General features: G+C 39.5%; 1 protein-coding gene across 1 annotated transcript in view; it reads right to left on the bottom strand.

The window, feature by feature from the left end:
• Positions 1-16,619, bottom strand: part of TRPA1 (transient receptor potential cation channel subfamily A member 1) — a 49,187-nt gene extending 32,568 nt beyond the window's left edge. Inside the window, exons 1-7 of the mRNA XM_077876581.1 lie at positions 16,477-16,619; positions 12,637-12,796; positions 10,022-10,197; positions 4,667-4,774; positions 1,110-1,218; positions 774-919; positions 217-353 (exon numbers count right to left, since the gene is read on the bottom strand). Coding sequence (XP_077732707.1) covers positions 217-353; positions 774-919; positions 1,110-1,218; positions 4,667-4,774; positions 10,022-10,197; positions 12,637-12,796; positions 16,477-16,587 — 947 coding nt within the window. The 5' untranslated portion in view covers positions 16,588-16,619. The remainder of the gene's footprint in view (positions 1-216; positions 354-773; positions 920-1,109; positions 1,219-4,666; positions 4,775-10,021; positions 10,198-12,636; positions 12,797-16,476) is intronic.
• Between the last annotated feature and the right edge of the window lie 2,839 nt (positions 16,620-19,458).

The raw sequence follows: 19,458 nt of genomic DNA, 5'->3' as shown, positions 1-19,458 counted from the left end.
ACATGCCACTGGAGATTTTATTCTAAGAAAATCTATTTAACACTCTAATTTCAGAGGAATATAGAGATTCTAGTTGAAACATAGGATCTTTATCTCTGTTCTTTTCTTTTGAACTATAGAATCTCTGCTCCTATAAGTGCTAACTTTTCCTTGCAGGGTATAATTTAACACATGGAACTAAAAATGTGTATACACAATGATAGGTAAGAAACTTGCCTGTGAAGGAGTGTCTCCTGATTTCCATCCACTGCATTGACAATATCACTGCTACCGGAATAGGAGGATATCATCAATTTAACAATTTCAGTGGCTCCCTGGGTGGCAGCAAAATGAAGGGGTGTACACTTCCCATTCTGTAAAGAGTTTTAATATCAGAATCAATATTTAAGTCCAAATTTAGCTATAATCTAAATTCAGCTGTGAGTTTTTTTCTTCCAAAGTCAACAAAATCAAGCATTAATATAAGAATCAGAGCTAGCAATTTTGCTTCCTTGCAATCTGATAGCTCTTGACAGCTCTGACAGTACCTCTACTATCAATATCAGTATCGTTACCTGTACTGTATTGGTGTTTGCAATTGTTCCAGATAGCTCTCAAAATTCTTTGGCTAGGTTGAAATCTAGGTAGGATATTCTCTTATTCTGCTTCTACATGAACAGCAAAAAATAATACCTCCTTCAATCTAAATTAACTGTAAAAGAGCTATAAAGCATTTTGGAAACTAATTTATAACAACCCTAAATAAAAGCAGCATGTACAACATGAACAATTACTTCCATCAGTTCCAAGTGTGCACCATTGTCCAAGCACATTTTAATCATTTCCAAGTCACCACTTTGAACAGCCATATGAAGAGGGCTAGATTTCCCATTATTCACAAAGTTAATGTGAGACTGTCTGCTATATCCATGTTCTTCACCTTTAGAGGAAAATAGAATTCGAGAGGACAAACATTATAAATAAATAAAAGGAATTTTTTAAAAAGAAAGGATATTTAGACTCATATAAAACCCTGTGTATAAACTCTATTAAATATTTTTCAAATTAATATAAGCATCTACCAGAATTGGCTTCTTTGTAGAATATAATGTATGAAGGCCCCTACTCACCAAACTTCAATATTATTTCCATGCATTTTTTGGCACCTGAGAACGCAGCCTGGTGAATAGGGAAACATCCCCATTTATTTGATTTACATGGTTTAGCTCCTTTATTTAACTGGAGGAAAAGAAAGTACCAAAAAAAAAAAAAAAGTCAACTGACACAAGTTAAACCCCAAATCACAAGGATAAATAAAGAATTAAATACCTCTCCCAGGCCATTTCATGATTCTGTGCCTAGGAAACACTACATAGAAAAGCTGCATAGTATATGAAATCTAGGCAAGAAGGTAATTTTGAAAGTGGGCTAGGATTATGAACTAGAGCCACTTTATATTTTCCAAAGATAAAGTAACAATGTAGACATAAAAATATCAATCTAGTTGACTTCAACTAAAGTCAACACATTTTTCAATAGAATTAATGAAATGTTTTAAAAACATTATCATGACTTCTCCTATAAGTACGCTCAAATTCCTTATATAAAGGATATTTCCCAGATTCTTTTCTTCTCATTTATGTAAAATTAATAAATGGTAAAACCAGCACTCTTGTTAACTATGAAAACCAGGTATTTCTGTTAATGGAAATCCTCTACTATTCAGAAGAACTGAATCTAAAGACCCTGATCTCTGAGTTTATATTTTCAACTATCACTTTTTACACATCATTGAACTTCAGTTTTAAGTGCCTTTTATTTTCACAAAAGGAAAGCATTTGAAAAAGCAGAAAACTGTGAAGAAGCAAATACTACCTATAATCTCACCTTGCAGGGACAGTGTTGGTTTACATTTTAGGAGACAATATTTCTGTCTTATTTCTTTGCAAAAGTAATTATGTATATACTGTGTGATCATCATTATTCAAAAAGTTTTTACTTAATGACAGTCTTTAAAAAGATGATTTTATTAAGTACATACTCTACTTTTGGACACATAAAACTTTATACAATAAAACCCTATTACTGAACTTCTATTTTTTTTTTCAGTTTTCTCCTTCTAATAGATGTACAACTAGCATTAATATCAGTAATAGCTTTAATTATCTTCTTGGAATGTATTCCAAAAATTGGGAATGGTGAATCAAAAAGTATTCACACCCACAGTGAATGAATTTCTTTGGTTTGTCAAAATTTCTCTAACCTTGAATATCGGCAAGGTGTCCCTGGCCAATTTTCTGTAGAACACTGCCTTTTCTTCACAGATTTATAATAATACCTTAAGTTTTTATCCATTTAAAGATAAATAATTGGATATAATCATATACTTGGTCTATGATCTGTTACCCTCTGTAGCATATCAGGTCAATTGATATGCTATACTGTGATACTGAACTATCTGTACATTCCCTAGATAAGGCCAATGTGGCACTGTGTGTTACTCTTTCAATTATTTCAATCAATTTTGATAGTATTTTTAAGATTTTACATCTATGTTTATTTATATGTAAAACTGGTATAACAATTTTTCTTTTGAGGAAAACTGTCAAATTTTGGAATTATTTCATTTTCTCCTTAAAATTAATCTGCATATTTTCACTCTTTTCCTGTGCTATAAAAGTTACCTAAAATGGAAACTTTCTCCTTGAAAGTTTGAAAGAACTTGTAAAATCTATAAAAGCTTGTAAAGGGATCCCTGGGTGGCGCAGTGGTTTGGCGCCTGCCTTTGGCCCAGGGCATGATCCTGGAGATCCGGGATCGAATCCCACGTTGGGCTTCTGGTGCATGGAGCCTGCTTCTCCCTCTGCCTATGTCTCTGCCTCTCTCTCTCTCTCTGTGACTATCATAAATAAATAAATAAATAAATAAATAAATAAATAAATAAAAATTAAAAAAAAAAAAAGCTTGTAAAACTAGCTGGCTCCAGAGAATAATGCATTTCTTAATAATTTTTATGGCTCTCTAAAAGTCTTTTTAATTTCCAAATTTCAATTATTTTCAGCTATTTATCCATTTAAAAAAGATTTTCCATTTTTTTTTGAATAGGATTATGCACACTGATCTTTTGTTACCTTAAAATCCCCCATCATATCCAAAGTCCTCTGTGATTTGCACTTTATCTTTTTGTTTTATTTAGACTTGCCTCATACCAGATTGATTTTATCATCTTTTTCAAAGAAACAACTTATCAAATAATTCCAAAAATCACTTTGTTTTCAACTTTACGATTCCTTTATTAGAATTTTCTTTTGTTTCTTTATTAGAATTTGTCTTTAATTTAAGGCTCTTTTTCTAAGTTCTTGGCTTGAGTGTTAATTAATTTATATTTATCCTCTTTTTGGTCCAATCATGACAGTTTATAGGAATATGTATTTTTTTCTCCAAAACACCTAATTAACATGTTAGAACATATTTGTAAATTTATTTATTTATTTTTAAGATTCTATTTATTCACGAGAGACCAGAGAGAGAGACAGAGAGGCAGAGACACAGGCAGAGGGAAAAGCAGGCTCCATGCAGGGACTGCATGACGTGGGACTTGATCCGGGGTCTCCAGGATCACACCCTGGGCCGAAGGCAGGCGCTAAACCACTGAGCCACCTGAGTTGCCCTGTAAAGTTAAATATTCAGGAAGATGTTCTAAAATTATTTTATTTCATTTTCCTACTCTCTGGGATAATCGAGAAGAAAAAAAAAAAATCAAGTGGCAAAAATATATACCCTGGCCTGAATAACATACAAGTGATTAAGGGATAGTTGAAAGAAAGCTATTTTCTGGAATTCTAGTACCACAGAGGGATACTATGTAGGGTGGGAGTCAGTCATTTTAGATGGGCATCTCCAGGGTTTCAGTGGACCACCCCAGGAAATCTCACCAGAGAGAGGGCTGGCTCTACTTTTAGGGCTGCAGCCAAGGACCTTGGTCATTATGTTACACAGGGCTCCCTTTCTGAGAATCCATGGCAGCAACTTCCTGGGAAAATGAATGGCTGTTTCTCTTCACTTTTATATCATGAGCCCAACAGTAAGTTTACAGCTGATTATGTATGTCTCTTAGACTATTCAGAAGCTCAAAGTCAAAAGTATGGTCCACTTTTACTAACAAATCTTGGTTTGTATCTTGTAGTCTAGCCTGACCACCAGGTTCATCTTCATTTTTGCTGTCTATACTTTCTTTTCACTTGGATCTCTTCACATTTTCTTTAATGTTTTCCTATTAGTGTTCTATAAGCAGCCTCAGATCAATTTAGGATTTATTTATTTTTATTTATTTATTTTATTTATTTATGATAGTCACACACACAGAGAGAGAGAGAGAGGCAGAGACACAGGCAGAGGGAGAAGCAGGCTCCATGCACCAGGAGCCCGACGTGGGATTCGATCCCGGGTCTCCAGGATCGTGCCCTGGGCCAAAGGCAGGCGCTAAACCGCTGCGCCACCCAGGGATCCCTCAATTTAGGATTTAAAGAGTGTGTACAAATACAGAAGCGACACAGAACTATTTTTTCTGGCATTTTCTGTATTTTATATTTTGCTAAGAAGAGAAACTGAGAGTTATTATAAATAACAATGATTCATGTTATTCTAATGAAAGGAAAGAAAATGGGGGGGTGGTAAAAATACAAACCAAGATTTGCAGTGCTTCACTGTTATCTTTCAAGCATGCGATTATCACAGCTGTGTTTCCATTTTCTCCTTCCAAATTAATATCTGTACTGTTGTGCTCAGTCAAGACCTACGCAAAAGAGGGGAATAATGGTCAAACAGTTAGCTTTCAAGTTTCCAAACAGAATATTTGTGTTCCATTTGATTATAAGCTCCTGAATGCTAGGGACCATGTCCTTATTCATCTTTTTTCATCCCTCTCCCACAGAATCTGGCACAAACCTTGTACATAGTTGGTACTACATTAATTTCCCAAAAAGATGAAATAATGTTGATTTCAGGGCACCTGGGTGGCTCAGTTGGTTAAACTACTGACTCTTGATTTGGGGTCAAGTCATGACCTCAAGGTCATGAGATCAAGCCATGTATCAGGCTCTGTGGTGGGCATGGAGCTTAATATTCTCTCTCCCCACCCCTCACATGCATACACGTGATCTTGCTCTCTCTCTCTCCAAAGACTGGAGAAGGAGGGAGGGAGGGAGGGAGGGAGGGAGGGAGGGAGGGAGGAAGGAAGGAAGGAAGGAAGGAAGGAAGGAAGGAAATTTCTATATCACATCAATTAAGGCAATATGGAGTTGTGAAACTGGAAGTAGAGTAACACATGTGGATACAAGTAAACAGCTCACTTAATTCTCACTTGTATTAAATGAACTATGTTAACTAAAAGCTTCAAGAAAATAAACTTGTGGAGCCATTTGGAATGTGAGTGTGGAGAAAGAAGAGAGGGGAAGAAGGGAGAGACAGAGAAGGAAGTGATAGGAGAGAGGGAAGGAGAGAGGGGGAAGGGAAATAGAGAGGGGAAGGGAAGGGCTACTTTCTCTCCTCCAGTCTTTTTCCTGTACTTTTATTCTAAGTATTCTGGGAAATGTCAATTAAAAACTCTATTTTCATCAGAGAAAAGAGAGTTCATGTAACACTGGTATGACTTAATTAATTCAAACTTAGTCTGGAACAGAAACCTTTTCTATGATGTAATAACATTTCTGATAAAATGGTTAAGCAATTTTTCTGATGGAATTTATCTGATGATCTGTTACCCTCTGTAGAGAGCAAAATGGAGTCTCTCATGTCAAGCAGGGGCCTGTGTCAAGCAACGATGCCAGCAGTTAAGGTACTGCAGCTAGAAGATCTTGCTGGGACCAGCATCAGCTGACACCCCAGAACTGATAGCAAGGAGAACCAGAGGAGGTCTGCAGAAGCCCAAGACTGATTAAATCCCTTTAAAAAGAGGAGGAGTTTTATAGCAAACTGTCAGACTCTTCAAACATGACTGCTCTATGTTTGACTACTTAAGACAGCCAGCTGCCGTTGGAGGCCCTACCCAGTAGATCTCCAAACAGAATTGAGGTCCTTCACTGCTTGAACATAGGAGCAGTAAGTGGTAAGAGCTGACCCAAACTGGACTGAGGCCACATCTCAACTGTGAACCCACAAAGTGACTTCACTGTTGGTTCGTTAACTTCCTACACCCTCTGTTATTTTGTTTGTTGTGCAGCTTGTCTTATGTTCTGCTGTGTGCTGTGTAAGAAGCCAAGGTTAATCACATGGTGAAATGTCACTGAGTTTGAAATCCCAAACCTGCTTTGTAATTGTGATGAAGTCTGCTTTATGATTAAATAAGGTGGACATTGTGGAAAGACACAACTCATTTGTGAACCTTCATGGTGTACTCAAGAACCCTCTCACACCTGGTTGACTTCCAGCTGATCATGGCTAAGAATCTATATATAAATCTTTAACCAGTCTTCATTTTATATTAAATCTAATGATAGGGGATCCCTGGGTGGCACAGCAGTTTGGCGCCTGCCTTTGGCCCAGGGCATGATCCCGGAGACCCCGGGATCGAATCCCACATCGGGCTCCCGGTGCATGGAGCCTGCTTCTCCCTCTGCCTGTCTCTCTCTCTCTCTCTCTCTCTCTCTGTGACTATCATAAATAAATAAAAAATTAAAAAAAAATAAATCTAATGATAATTATCTCATATAAATGTCTCTCCCAAGACAGAACGTTTGATTTGGACTACTAGAGGTCTTTTTCTTATAGCAAGATTATGATAAAACTATAATATGTGCTTACAACTAAATTCCTCAAAAATAATTTATTAAACTGTTTCCTAAAAACTTTGACTTAAAAAAAAAAGGTGCACAGAGCCCTTTGTTAATAGAATATGCCCTGATATGTCCGCAAATGAATTAGGCTTACTAATTACCTTTGCTCATGAAACAAAGTTAAACGCAGATTTTAGTATGTAAGAATACATAGGAAATTATTGATAGATGAAAGAAAATGAGAGCACAGGTTCATTCTGAACTTTAGGCACTTACATATTCTGTTCTCAACAAACTCTAGATTCCCATGTAAAATAACCTACTGAGTCTGTAAGAGATTTTTCTCTGTTTGCCCTCTTAGAATCATAGATCATAGTTTTTTTCTTTTTTTTTTCCTGAGCAGCCCGGAGCAGCCGCTGATCACGCTTTGTTCACATGTCTTGCCCCCTCCTCCCCTGCACCCCCCCCCCACCCTTCGCGGTCCAGCCAATCCGGGCCCGCGCCACCAGGCAGGCTGGCCAATGGCAGGGGCAGGGATGCAGGGACCTAGATCATAGATTTATAGCACTTATTAGCATGGTATTGCTTACTACCATAAGCACAATTTTTCATAAAGCTGGATAAGATTACATGTGGCAGACATCCCAGAGAGAGCAACTAAACTGTGCCCATTTCAGATTTACTCATGACCAGGCAAGTCTGGAAGTTTGCAGGTGTGGCCTCCAGAGGTCCCTTTGATAAAAATCCAGGAAACTTCATTGGGCGAGGGGGCAGGGGTGGGGGTGGGAGGGTGGGGGGCGGTTAAACCACTGAATACATAGGCATTAAGTCCTAAGCACTAAAGGCTTACAGGCTATGAGAAACAAGGCCACCCACTAATCCCTAGGCCAACTTCTCCCAGGGAACACTGCACACTACTGGTGTCTGCCCAAGAAATTGAGATGATGGGCAAGTAAAAATTTTTTTACTTTATAAGCATATGGTAGAAGGTTTGGGGGGAAAGGCTGGCCAAGTAAACAATGGAGAAACATTCTACATTCAGCAAAGGCCAGTGGGGTACAGGCCAATGGACATAACTGGGAGAGGCACCCCCACAGGATTTGCTTGCAAGCACAGAGAGAAACACTCCAAAATTCTCTCCTCCTTCCATTCTCTTCATCTCCAGTGAAGTAGAGGGGTTTGAAAATAGTTTTAGATGAAGTTATGGTGAGAAAGACCAAGCAAAAGAGAGACAACTAATTTCAATTCTCTTATAACTCTACTTTTTTTTTTTTTTATTCTGGTGTCACCGGGAAAGTCTTTTTTGTTATATCTACCATCTAAGTTTATAAATCAGTCATGGGCTTATTTCTAAATTTTCTTCTCTATTTTTGTGTGATACTTTTCTATATTTGTTAGTCTTGAGATTTCTGATTTCTAATTAACAATAGCTTTTAAACCATTACCTGCCTTTGAATTCCCAAATCACACTTTCAGGATCAAGATTAATTCAGGTGATGGGTATTAGCTTCTAAAAAGAGCCTTCAGAGGAAGCATAAGTGTTCCTTGGGGAAATATGTGGCCTCTCTGGGAGGAGAAGGAGGGGTGTCCCCACAGTCACTAGTGGCCCAATGTAAATGGTATAGAATAACCAGCTGGCTTACAAATAATGCAGACATTTTAAAAACAGCCTACTGCCAAAGGCCTCTTCAAAAACCTCCTCAAGGGGCTATCCTGAACCACCTTCTTAAGGACTGATACTTAAGCTCATTCCTTCTCCTTTAAGCAAAATGCCCATTTACAACTTCATTTATTCAAGAGCCATAGTGATGAGGACTGGAGATATTTAGATGAGTTGCACACAGTCCCTTCCTTCAAGGATAACCAGCCAGGGCCAGAGAAAACCACATGAACATTGGATTGTAATACCATGTGCTAAGTATTATTATTGAGCTATACACAAGTTACAGTAGGAAAGCAGAAAGCAGGCTCCCCACACCCTCTTTGCCTGACTTCAAGGAACCAATCACCCAGGGGGCTAAGAGGAAGGTATCCGGGCTAATGGGAGCATGGAGTTCAAGAACACCCTTGGGATTCCTTTGGTGATTTATAGACAAAGTAGGTTTTGGTATGCTGTGATGGGCCAGATATTTTTGTCCCTCCAAAATTCGTATGTTGAAATTCTAATCCCCATTGTGATGGTATTGGGGTGGGGGTGACCTTCAGAAGGTGATTAAGAATGTGATGTAAGTGCCCTTATAAAAGAAATCCCAGAAATCTCTCTCTCCCTTCTGCTTTGTAAGATGAGAGCCATCTATGGAAACAGGAAGCGGGCCCTCATCAGACACCAAGTCAGCTAGTGCCTTGATCTTGGACTTCCCTGCCTTCAGAACTGTGAGAAACAAATGCTTGTTGTTTAAGGCCCACAATCTGTGGTATTTTGTTATAGCAATTCGAACTGATTAAGATATGTGGCTTAGCACAATATTCAAGTAATTATCTGCAATGTAATTATCTCAGGAAAACACAGTAAGTTCCAAACTGCCTCTCTCAGAAATAAATATGTGGCATGTGATCCATTTGTAAACTTCATTGCTATCTAAGTAAGCGGGTCTGTGAGACTCTGCAATGCAATTTAAAATCCTGGGACTAAACCTTACTCTTTTGGCATTTGCCAGTATTTTCTCTCTATTTGACGAAACTCACTCTGAATACTCACCAAAAAAATTAGAAATTCCTCAAAAGTATCATTATGTCTTCTGCTAAGACATGCCATCCACTAAGGCATGTCATCTACTCCAACAAAAAACAGTAAATCACAATTATGTTTTTTTGTCTTTGCTGAGGAATTCATCACTGTCTTCCTTTTAATCATTATATCGGGTTAAAAAAAGGTAAAGCATTAAGTCACAAACACAAAGAGGACAAAATTTCTAATTCTGGCTTTCAACCAGTTATATGAGATTAGGCAAATTATTTCATTCTCTCTCTGCCTCAGTTCCCTCAGGTAGGAAATAGGCATAATAATAGTCTTACTACATAGTTTTGTTTCTTTTAATGAGGATTTAAAAGCTGAAACATACAAAGCATTTAAAAAAAAATACTGATACATAACTCTTCGATAAAAACTATCATCATCAATCATTATCGGCTGGTCAAAAGCAAAACCAATGTTATAATTACTCTATTTTGTTCACAATGGCAGGCTAGATGGACCACTATGGTTCCAGCAGTGACTGTGGACCTGGGTCCCCGCCCATGATCTGAGGGGACACGAACAGCAGCCTTACCTTTATTACCTCGTTGTGCAAGCCCTGCACAGCTATATGAAGGGGTGCCATCATGTTGCTGTTTCGGAGGTTTGGGTTAGCTCCTTTGCTAAGAAGAAATTTAACACTTTCAACCTGGTTTTTTTCTGCAGCCCAGTGCAGAGGGGTATTTCCATAATCATCCATCACATTCAGCACTAAAAAAAAAAGACATAGAAATAAGAGTTAGGTTTTGCTTGAACTATATTCAATACATATGGCATGCCTGTTCACCTCAAAACTCACTGCCAAGTGCTACTGACATAGGCCCTTTATTAAAAAATTAAAATATAGCTTCAGTTACCAAAAAACATCTAATGGACACCTACAGTATGCTGAAGTATGGCATTGAATGTCAAATGAGTTAGAGGTCTATCTGTAGCATCCACAAGAAATAGATTCTCCTCTTGCTATGTGTTTTTATCTGCAGTATGAATTTGGGGATAGTTATAAAATGTTGAGCTTATATAAAAACAGTAACTATATGCCAGAAACTCTGTGTTCCATACAACCATTATTGCCCTCAACCCTCCAATAGCCTACAAGGAACCATGACCATTTTTCAGAAAAATAAAGATGAAGCCTAGAGAGGTTCAAAATTTTGCCAGTGTTCCACAACCAATATGGAGTTCTGTAAAGTGTCTTACTCTTTTAACCTAGTGTTAACATATTCAAATTTGGCAGGAAGGAAGGAAGTGGGAGGAAGGAGGGAGGAAGGGAAGGGGGAAAGAAAAAATTTAAAATATATATACTTTGTAACATTTCAGGGAGGAGAATATCAAATCATGACTTCAAAGTTCTTAGTAGCATGACCCATAGCAATGGTTCAAAAAATATTAATGAGAAAAAAAAGACACACCATGAATAAAACATAAGACTGGAATTAGAGCTTGTGCCCCTGATGCTACACTTCGTTGCCACTTGTTTCTATAATATGACACATTGTACTATTTACCCTGGAAGCTCAGCATAAGAACATGCCCTTTCATACCACAGTGTCTTCTAGACATGACTGACTGTTTTATCAACCATTTTAATTAGTGGCAGGATATTATTATATCTAGGGGGAGCAGTCTTCCGTCATGATTTGGGGCTCATGAGCAACTATGCTGCACCCACACTTCCCATTTTTCCCTTCCAAAATTTATCTTTCCACTTTCATTCATCCAAGTACCTCATTCTCAGCCACACATATACACTCCCCCTCCTTCTATTCCCCCCCTCCCTCCCTCTCTCTCTCTTTGACCATTATGTTTGATCAAGATACTCCATTCAAGCAATTCATTCAGCACCAAACTTAAACAGGGGCCTAAAATGATAAATGCCCATTCACTCATTAAATAACTTGAATTTGACTTTTATCTCTATCAGTTCTCAGAAATCATTTTTACAAAGGTAACTGAGGCCTTTGAACACAAGAGTTACTGTGATCTTCTTCCTACTTGCATCTCTTTGGTGCAGTTATCTTTATGATGCATCTATCCAATAACTCTTCCCTCAGCTTCTTTACCATCAATCTCATATCCACCATCCTCTTCACCATCCTCTTGCTGGCTTTTCCTCTGCCATCTGATCCTTAATATCGGTGCTCTCCCCTTAGCTACCTTTGCTATCAATTTCGAGGTCTCCTACAGGATTTTCATGCACTTCCACAGCCTCAGCTACTTTCTTTGAACAATGGCCCCATGGGAGCAGTTTTCCCCCTTCTAGAGTTCTAGTCTACTATAACACTAGCTACCAGTCTACTGGGTATTTCCAAGTAGATGCCCTTTGGACCTTTAAGACTTAGTATGCCCAAATCAAACTCATTATTCTTCACACGTCATTCTCATTTGTCTTCTGTTCTTTTTATATGCCTTCTTTTCTGGATAGCTATACTATTAGCCAAATCTCCTAAATTAGGAATCTCAAAGTCATTTTAACTGCTTGCCACTTACTCCTCACATTCAGTCTCTTATCAAGCACTGTCCACACTACATGCAAAATAGCTCCTGATTCTCTCCCTTTCTCCCTATTCCAATACCAAAACCCTGGTGGATTCTCATCTTCTTTTTGCTACTAGAGCTTTTCAACTAGGCTTCCATTTATAATCCATCTTCTACAATATTGATAGAATCAGTTTTAGATAATAAAGGTCTTATCACAATATCTCACTGCTTAAATCTGTGGCATTCCCCCTCCTTATGTGACTGTAGTTGAGTTTCTCAAACAAGGCTAAGTGTGCACAAAGCTGGATAGGAGAAGATGTTCCATCTTCTTAGAGTCTCAATTTTATTCAGTGATATGCAATTTAAGTGCAAAATTATCTCAATGGAAATAGTGAAGAAGAATACATAAAATGTATATGTGTATATATGTGTATGTGTATGTGTATGCATATTGTGTAGTATCCCAGATCTCTGTACCACCCTTTGTAGTATTTCAGTGGAAATATTGAGGAGCACCAGCCTGAAGGGAAAACCACACTCCTGAGTGAGGTACTCAGGCCTTTTATAATCTGGAAGTAATTTGCCCTTCAGAATTCCTTCATGCCACTCTTCCCAATGAATCTAATGGGATGATGGACTTATGCAGCACTCATTGTAACATCCTGTGACCTTCAAAAGAGGAGTCACTGATGATCATCTCCATCAGCTCCACTTGACCTTCTTCTGCAGCATGGTGCAAAGGGGATGTGTTCATATTATCATATTTGTTTAATTTCTTTCGTTTCTTCATAAAGTTTTTATATCGACATGCACTTCCATCAAAAACCACCTGGAAGTATATAAAAAAATTGTTACCTCCAACAAGCAAACATAAAACTTATTAATACAAGTTAATTTTTTAAAGGAGGAAGGGGCAGAGGGAGAAGGGGAGAGAGAGAAAGAGAGAGAGAGATAATCTGTTGAGGGTGGAGCCCAATTTGGGGCTCAATCTCACAACCCTGAGATCAAGACCTGAGATGAAATCCAGAGTCAGACGCTTAATCAATTGAGCCATCCAGGCACCACAATACAAGTTAATTATTAAAAGGTTACCATCATTCAAAACTATTTATCACACTTATGATAAAGTAAACATTTTTTGAAGGACACAAAATGAGTACAAGACATATAGAAGGTATAAGTAAATGCCTGAACATTAATAAGTGCATTAAATAAATGACTTGCTTTTCTGATAATAAACTTTGTATATGCTGTAGAAATAAAGCCCTTGAGAAAAGTCTTGTTGAAGTAATTCTAAGCGATGTGATCTAAGAAACAATAAGTATATGAAAATATAGAGAAATTTTCTTTGCCAGGTGAAAATGTACTTAAATCATAGCATGAGAGAGTTTGATTAGATAAAAAGATTTTCATGAATGTAAAAGATTAAGTCCAGGAATCTAAATTATGGTCCTCTCTTTGACCTTCCTGCTGACAGTCAATTCCCAACCAATGTCTCATTATATAGCAGCACTAGAATCGTACTGAAGCAATGCCACGTAACTTACTTTATCAGTAGTCTAGATGGCTATCCACTCTCCCCTCCCACCCCCCCAGGAATGTTAAAATACCACGTGTCAGTGTCATATTAGATTTATTCAACAACAAAAGCATTCATTCAACAAATGCCAGGCTGAAATAAATAAGACAAAATCCCTTAAAATTGTGAATTTTGGTTTTTGCTCTGTTATCACACAATAGTACCAAAGAAATCACTTTTCTAGGACTCCTTTAAATACACAGGTATCACTTTTCAACTACAAAACACATAATTTTAGTGAAGGATAGAACAATGAGCATGCAAACATTTCCAAACTTAAACAGATTCAGTAATAAATTTAAAATAAGCTTCTTACAGAAATGAGCTGTTTCACAATGTCTCACTATATCAAAGAAAGTATCATTTGGAAGTATTGAATTTTATGATCTCCCAGTGATAATAAAGGGATTACACTGCCCACCCCCAGTGCCAGAGAGAACAATTTACAGGTCTGTTCATTGATGTGCTGTCAATACAAATCTCATTACACACTCTTGAGAACAAGTACTATGTTCAGATGCTCATAAGGTACTGTTGAATTCACAATGACAAAAGAGCATCTAAGTACTTTATATAAGTTCATCAGAAGTGCTAAACAGTTTGAATTCAGTACACAATATGATAAGTCGGGTTTTGAAGAGACTTCTTAAAGAAAGTACTGGAAGTAACCAAGGATGTCATTTAGACAAAGTTATTATATATTCACTCAATATAGCTTTTTATTGTCACAGGGTTACTTCAGATTCTTTTGGATTCTGAACTATATGACCAGATACAGAACATAACAGACTACATGACTTTTTAAAGAAGTTCATTCTAAGCACTTTAAAACAGAGATGTCAAATACATTTGTTCTAAGTTGCTTTAATGAAATACACACAAGCAGCAATGGGGTAAAAAAGAGGGAAACTAGGGGAAAGACCTGCAAATGAAGGGTCAAATGCTAATGTATTAACTCTATTGAAAGAAAGCCATGGAAATAGGTAAAGGCTCCAGTCAGATGGTTCTTTCCCACCTTTCTCATCTTGTAAGGTTTCTTCCATCCTTTGATTTTTGTTAGTATTCCTGAGATGGTATGTCTATGCTGGAGAAAATACTATACACTGTGTCTTTTTTTTTTTTTTTAAGATTTAGTATATTTAGTATATTTATTCATGAGAGACACAGAGAGAGAGAGAGAGAGAGGGAGGCAGAGATACAGGCAGAAGGTTCCATTCAGGGAGCCCGACATGGGACCTGATCCCAGGTCTCCAGGATCAGGCCCTGGGCTGAAGGCGGTGCTAAACCGCTGAGCCACCCATGCTGCCCCTATTGTGTCTTTTTAATCAGTAAATCCTTAGAGTCAGAACTTTCCACAATATTATACATACTGATTTGCAATTGGTCTCAGGGCTGACATTACTGTAGATAATAAAATACATAAGCCCTTGAAACTAACAAGCTCTATTGTGGCTTCTAAAAGCCTTAAATAATATAAATGGCTCTACTTGACTTAGGCAATAAAACTAAATGAAGACAAAAACATGAAGTTAGAGACTCTGTGCTAGAGAAATCCTTCAGCAAGTATCTCTTGAAAACAAAACCACACTGGTAAATGAAATATTTCTGATGAGATTTTTGAAATATAAAATTTTCTTCCAATCTGTAATACTAATTCCAAAGACACTATCCTAGTGCTTGAAATCAACTCATGTCATCAATTCTTCGGATTAAGCCAAAAGACCCTAGTTAATATGCTAACATTAAGGAGGAGAGAAAAAAAAAAGATCAGTGTTTAATCTGGATGCGCAAAAAGGGGAAGTCTGGTTTGTCGGTTTATGTGATTTACTACACATGCCTGACTCACACGATGGCAACAGTGTCAACTTGTGCAACCTATTTAGAGGGCAATCTGATGATTTCCATCAAAATTAAAGCTAGGCATACCACTTGGCCCTGCTAAGACTTTAACATACATACTCTTCACTAATGTACTAAAACAATAAGCCGTATCCACGCTCACAGACACAATCACATGTGTGATAGCAAAATAAAACAAAAACAACCTAAGTGCCCACTCATGCTGCACTAGTGAAGTAAATCAGGATACGTTCACACAAGGGAATACTATAATGCTGCAAAAAAAGAGTGAGGTATGTCTCCAGGTGCTGAATTTTAAAGCGCTCTAAAATACAATTTCATAAGTCACGTGTGTGAATTTGTGCAAACTCCCCCTCTCCCTGTGCTCTGGAAAATACCTGAGGAACTTTAACTAGATTCCACTTTGGAAAGGGATGGGGGGGGGGGGGGGGGAGTTTGCAGAAGAGACACGTGGTATTTTAACATTCAAAAAGAGACTCTTGGGGGGGGGGGGGCAGCGGTTTGGCGCCTGCCTTCAGCCCAGGGCGTGATCCTGGAGTCCCGGGATCGAGTCCCACGTCGGGCTCCCTGCGTGGAGCATGCTTCTCCCTCTCCCTGTGTCTCTGCCTCTCATGAATAAATAAATCTTAAAAAAAATTAGAGAAAGAGAAAGAGAGAGAGAGAGAGAGAGAGAGACCCTCCCTCCTGCTGGCGCTGCTCAGAAAGCCAGGGACTGCTTCGCTGAGCCCCCAAGCGCGCAGTCCCCTGACCTCTCCTGACGCCGGGGCGTGGGGTACAGACGCCCATCCTAGCCCCGGGCGCCTCGCGAAGACCACCTACCCCGCAAAGGGCCTCCCCTCCTTCCTGCCACCCCGCCCCCTGGAGGAACCCGCCAGCCCGGCCCTTTGGGGTAAGTCTCCCCGGACCGCAGGCGCTGCTGCGGAGCCTCATTAACGCGCCCACCCCCTCACCCCCCCACCACCACCCCTGTGGGCGGCCTCCTCGCATCCCGGGGCTGCGGGCGGCCTGAGCCCCAGGAACTCCGGAGCGCCCAGGTAAGCACCGCCGGCCCAGCCCGCCGCCCAGGGTACCTTCAGCGCGTCCATGGAGTCGTCCGTGTGGTTCTCCACGCCCCGGTACACTGCGCCCTGGGGCTCCTCCTGCTTCCCAGGGCTCAGCATCTTCCTCAGGCTGCGCCGCATCGACCGCGCCCCGGCGCCACCTGCGCCACCTGCGCCACCTGCGCCAGCTGCGCCGCTGCTCCGCGCGGGCGCCCGCACCTGCGGCGAGGGAGCGCGGGGAGCCGGGAGCCCGCCGCCCGCCACCCGCTCCCCCGCGGGCCCCGGGAACTTCGGGAAGGGCTCCGCGTCCCGGGCTACTTGCAGCGCAGGAAGCCAGGGGGCTCCGGGGCTCCGGGGAAGGAGGCAGGGACGCCGACCTCGGGCCGCGCACCCCCGATCAGGGTGTCAGGTCTGGGTGGATCCGAGGAATCTGGAAGCTTTTATAAGAAAAAACAGTAAGAACCGCCCACCCGCTGGACCGAGGCGGGGGGCGGGGGATGGTGGTGGTTGAGACTGAGAATAACTGAATGCTGAGTGTCTTGGGAGGATTTTTCTTTTTTAGGACTCCCCCCACCCCCACCCCCACCCCCACCCCCAAGGAAGGTTCATGAGGTTGAATTTCCCTCTTTAGGCTCTTTGACTTGGAAGTAAGGTTTTTATGCAAACTTCTTTTTCCTGGAGATCAGGGAGAAAGAAGAAATCCTAGCGCTGGTTTGAGCCACTAGATTGGGGCCCTTTGAAGCTCAGGTCCCGTTTCCTGTGGATGGCAGTACTAGTCTCAGGATTCAGTGTCTCACGATGGCTTAAAAAAAAAAAAATGACTGTCAGTCTAAAGGTAAATCATATTGACCGCTGTCGGCTTGTTTTCGCTCAGCTGTGTTTGTGAAAGGCTTATCTCCATGGGCCTGCCCTGCGTCTATTAATCGACAGCACGAGTGTAAGTTGTGGAGTGGAAGGTGTCTCCCCTCAATTGAAAAGGCTACTTCTCTGGCTCATTCAGTGGAGCCTTTGCAACTGTAGCAAGTACGTTTAGTCTACAAGGTTAAAAGGGAAAGACTTTTTTCAAAAACTGGTTACACTTTGCAACAGACCAAAACTTCAGCTTTGGCTGTCCCTTGTTTGGACAATCTGTGTGCTCCTCTGAGGCCCTGGATTGTCATATTGACCTGGCTCTCTCCAGCACCTGTCACCCTGGATTGTCATATTCATCTCCAGCACCTGTCACTAGACCCTCTTGGCTCCAGGACCTGGCATAGATCCTGTGCTAAATAAAGGTGTGTGGACTACTTGACCTAGGGGCTACACTGGGCTGAACTTAAGGGTAGGTAAAGTGGTGTGGTGATATTTAGGAACTAGGGAAGCTGCACGCCCCCCCCCCCCTTCAGATCTATCAATAGATTTTGCAGGTTGCCATCAATTGTCCCTTGGAATGGAATTCCTTAGGAAGATAATATTAAAGTTATCACCACTTACCAGTTGTTGGGCATTTGGATTATTTCTAATTTTAAGTTATCATAAGTAATGCTGCTATGAAATCTTTCATACAAATCTTTCTGTGGACACATTTTCTTTTCTTTTTTCATATTTTCATTTCGCTTGGTTAAATACCTACTCGTGAATTGCTGGGTCCTACAAGTGTTTGGCTTTATATGAAACTGCCAAACCATTTTCCAAAGTGGCTGGGCCATGTTACATGCTCACCAGCGCTGGATTCTAGTTTCTCCATATTCTCACCAAAACTTGGTGTCAGCGATCGTTTTGATCATAATCATTCTAGTGTGTATATTGTGGTATCCCATTATGGTTTTAATTGGTATTTCCCTAATGACTAATGATATTGTCCATGTTTTTCATTCTTTATTAGCCATTCATATGTCTTCTTAACAAAATGCTTATTAAATTACTTTGATTTTTTAAAATGAGTTGTCTATATTGAATTGTAAGAGTTCTTTATTCTGCATACAAGTCTTGTATCAGATAAATGATTCACAAATATTTTTGCAGAGTGTGGCTTCTCTCTTCAAAATGATGTCTTTTGAAATGCAAAACACATTAAAAGGGCTTATGATTTTAGTTCATTCTGGGATACTTTTTGCATGTGGTGTGAGGTAGAGGTGTAAGTTCATTTTCACTGCATATGGATATTCAGTTGTAACCATTTGTTGAAAAAACTATGCTTTCTTCATAGAATTGCCTTGGAACCATGGTCAAAACTCAAATAGCCATAAATACATGGGTTTATTTCTAGACTTTATATTCTATTCCATTGCTCGATAAGTCTATGCATAAGTAAGTCAACACCACAGTCTTGATTTTGTAGCTTCATAGTAAATTTTGAAATCAGATAGTATAAACCTTCCAAATTAAAAAAAAAAAAAACTTCCAAATTTGTTCTTTTTCCAAATTGCTCTGGCTCTTCTAAGTTCTTGGCACTATAAATTTTAGGATCAGCTTGTCAATTTCTGTGGTAAAGCTTGCTAGGATTTTGATAAGAATTGCACTTAGTCTATAGATCAATTTGGCAAAAGTGCCATCTTTTTTTTTTTTTTTTTTTTTTAATTCACAGGAGACATAGAGAGGCAGAGACATAGGCAGAGGGAGAAGGAGGCCCCCTATGGGGAGTCCAACCCAGGACTGGATGCCTGGACCCAGGATCAAGCTCTGGGTTTCCATTCCCAACTGTATGCCTTACTTCTTTTTTCCACCATAATGCATTGGTTAGACGCTCCAGGACATCTTTGAATAGATGTCCAGAGAGTGGAAATTCATTGTCATTCACCATTGAACATGATGTTAATATTAGAGTTTTCATAATTGCTTGTTATTAGGTTGAGAAACATATCTTCCATGATGACTTTATTAAGGGTTTTTAATAATGGGGTGTTACATTTTATCTGATGCTTTGTCTACAACTATTAAAGTGATTATATGCTTTTTCTCAGTCTATTACAGTATTTTACATTAATTGATTTTCTAATATTAAATCAACCTTTTATATGCTGCTGAATTCAA

This window comes from Canis aureus, chromosome 28, assembly GCF_053574225.1.
Source record: "Canis aureus isolate CA01 chromosome 28, VMU_Caureus_v.1.0, whole genome shotgun sequence".
Classification (NCBI taxonomy): Eukaryota; Metazoa; Chordata; class Mammalia; order Carnivora; family Canidae; genus Canis; species Canis aureus.
The sequence above is the reverse complement of the archived record's forward strand: the minus strand, read 5'-3'. Positions and strand labels throughout refer to the sequence as shown.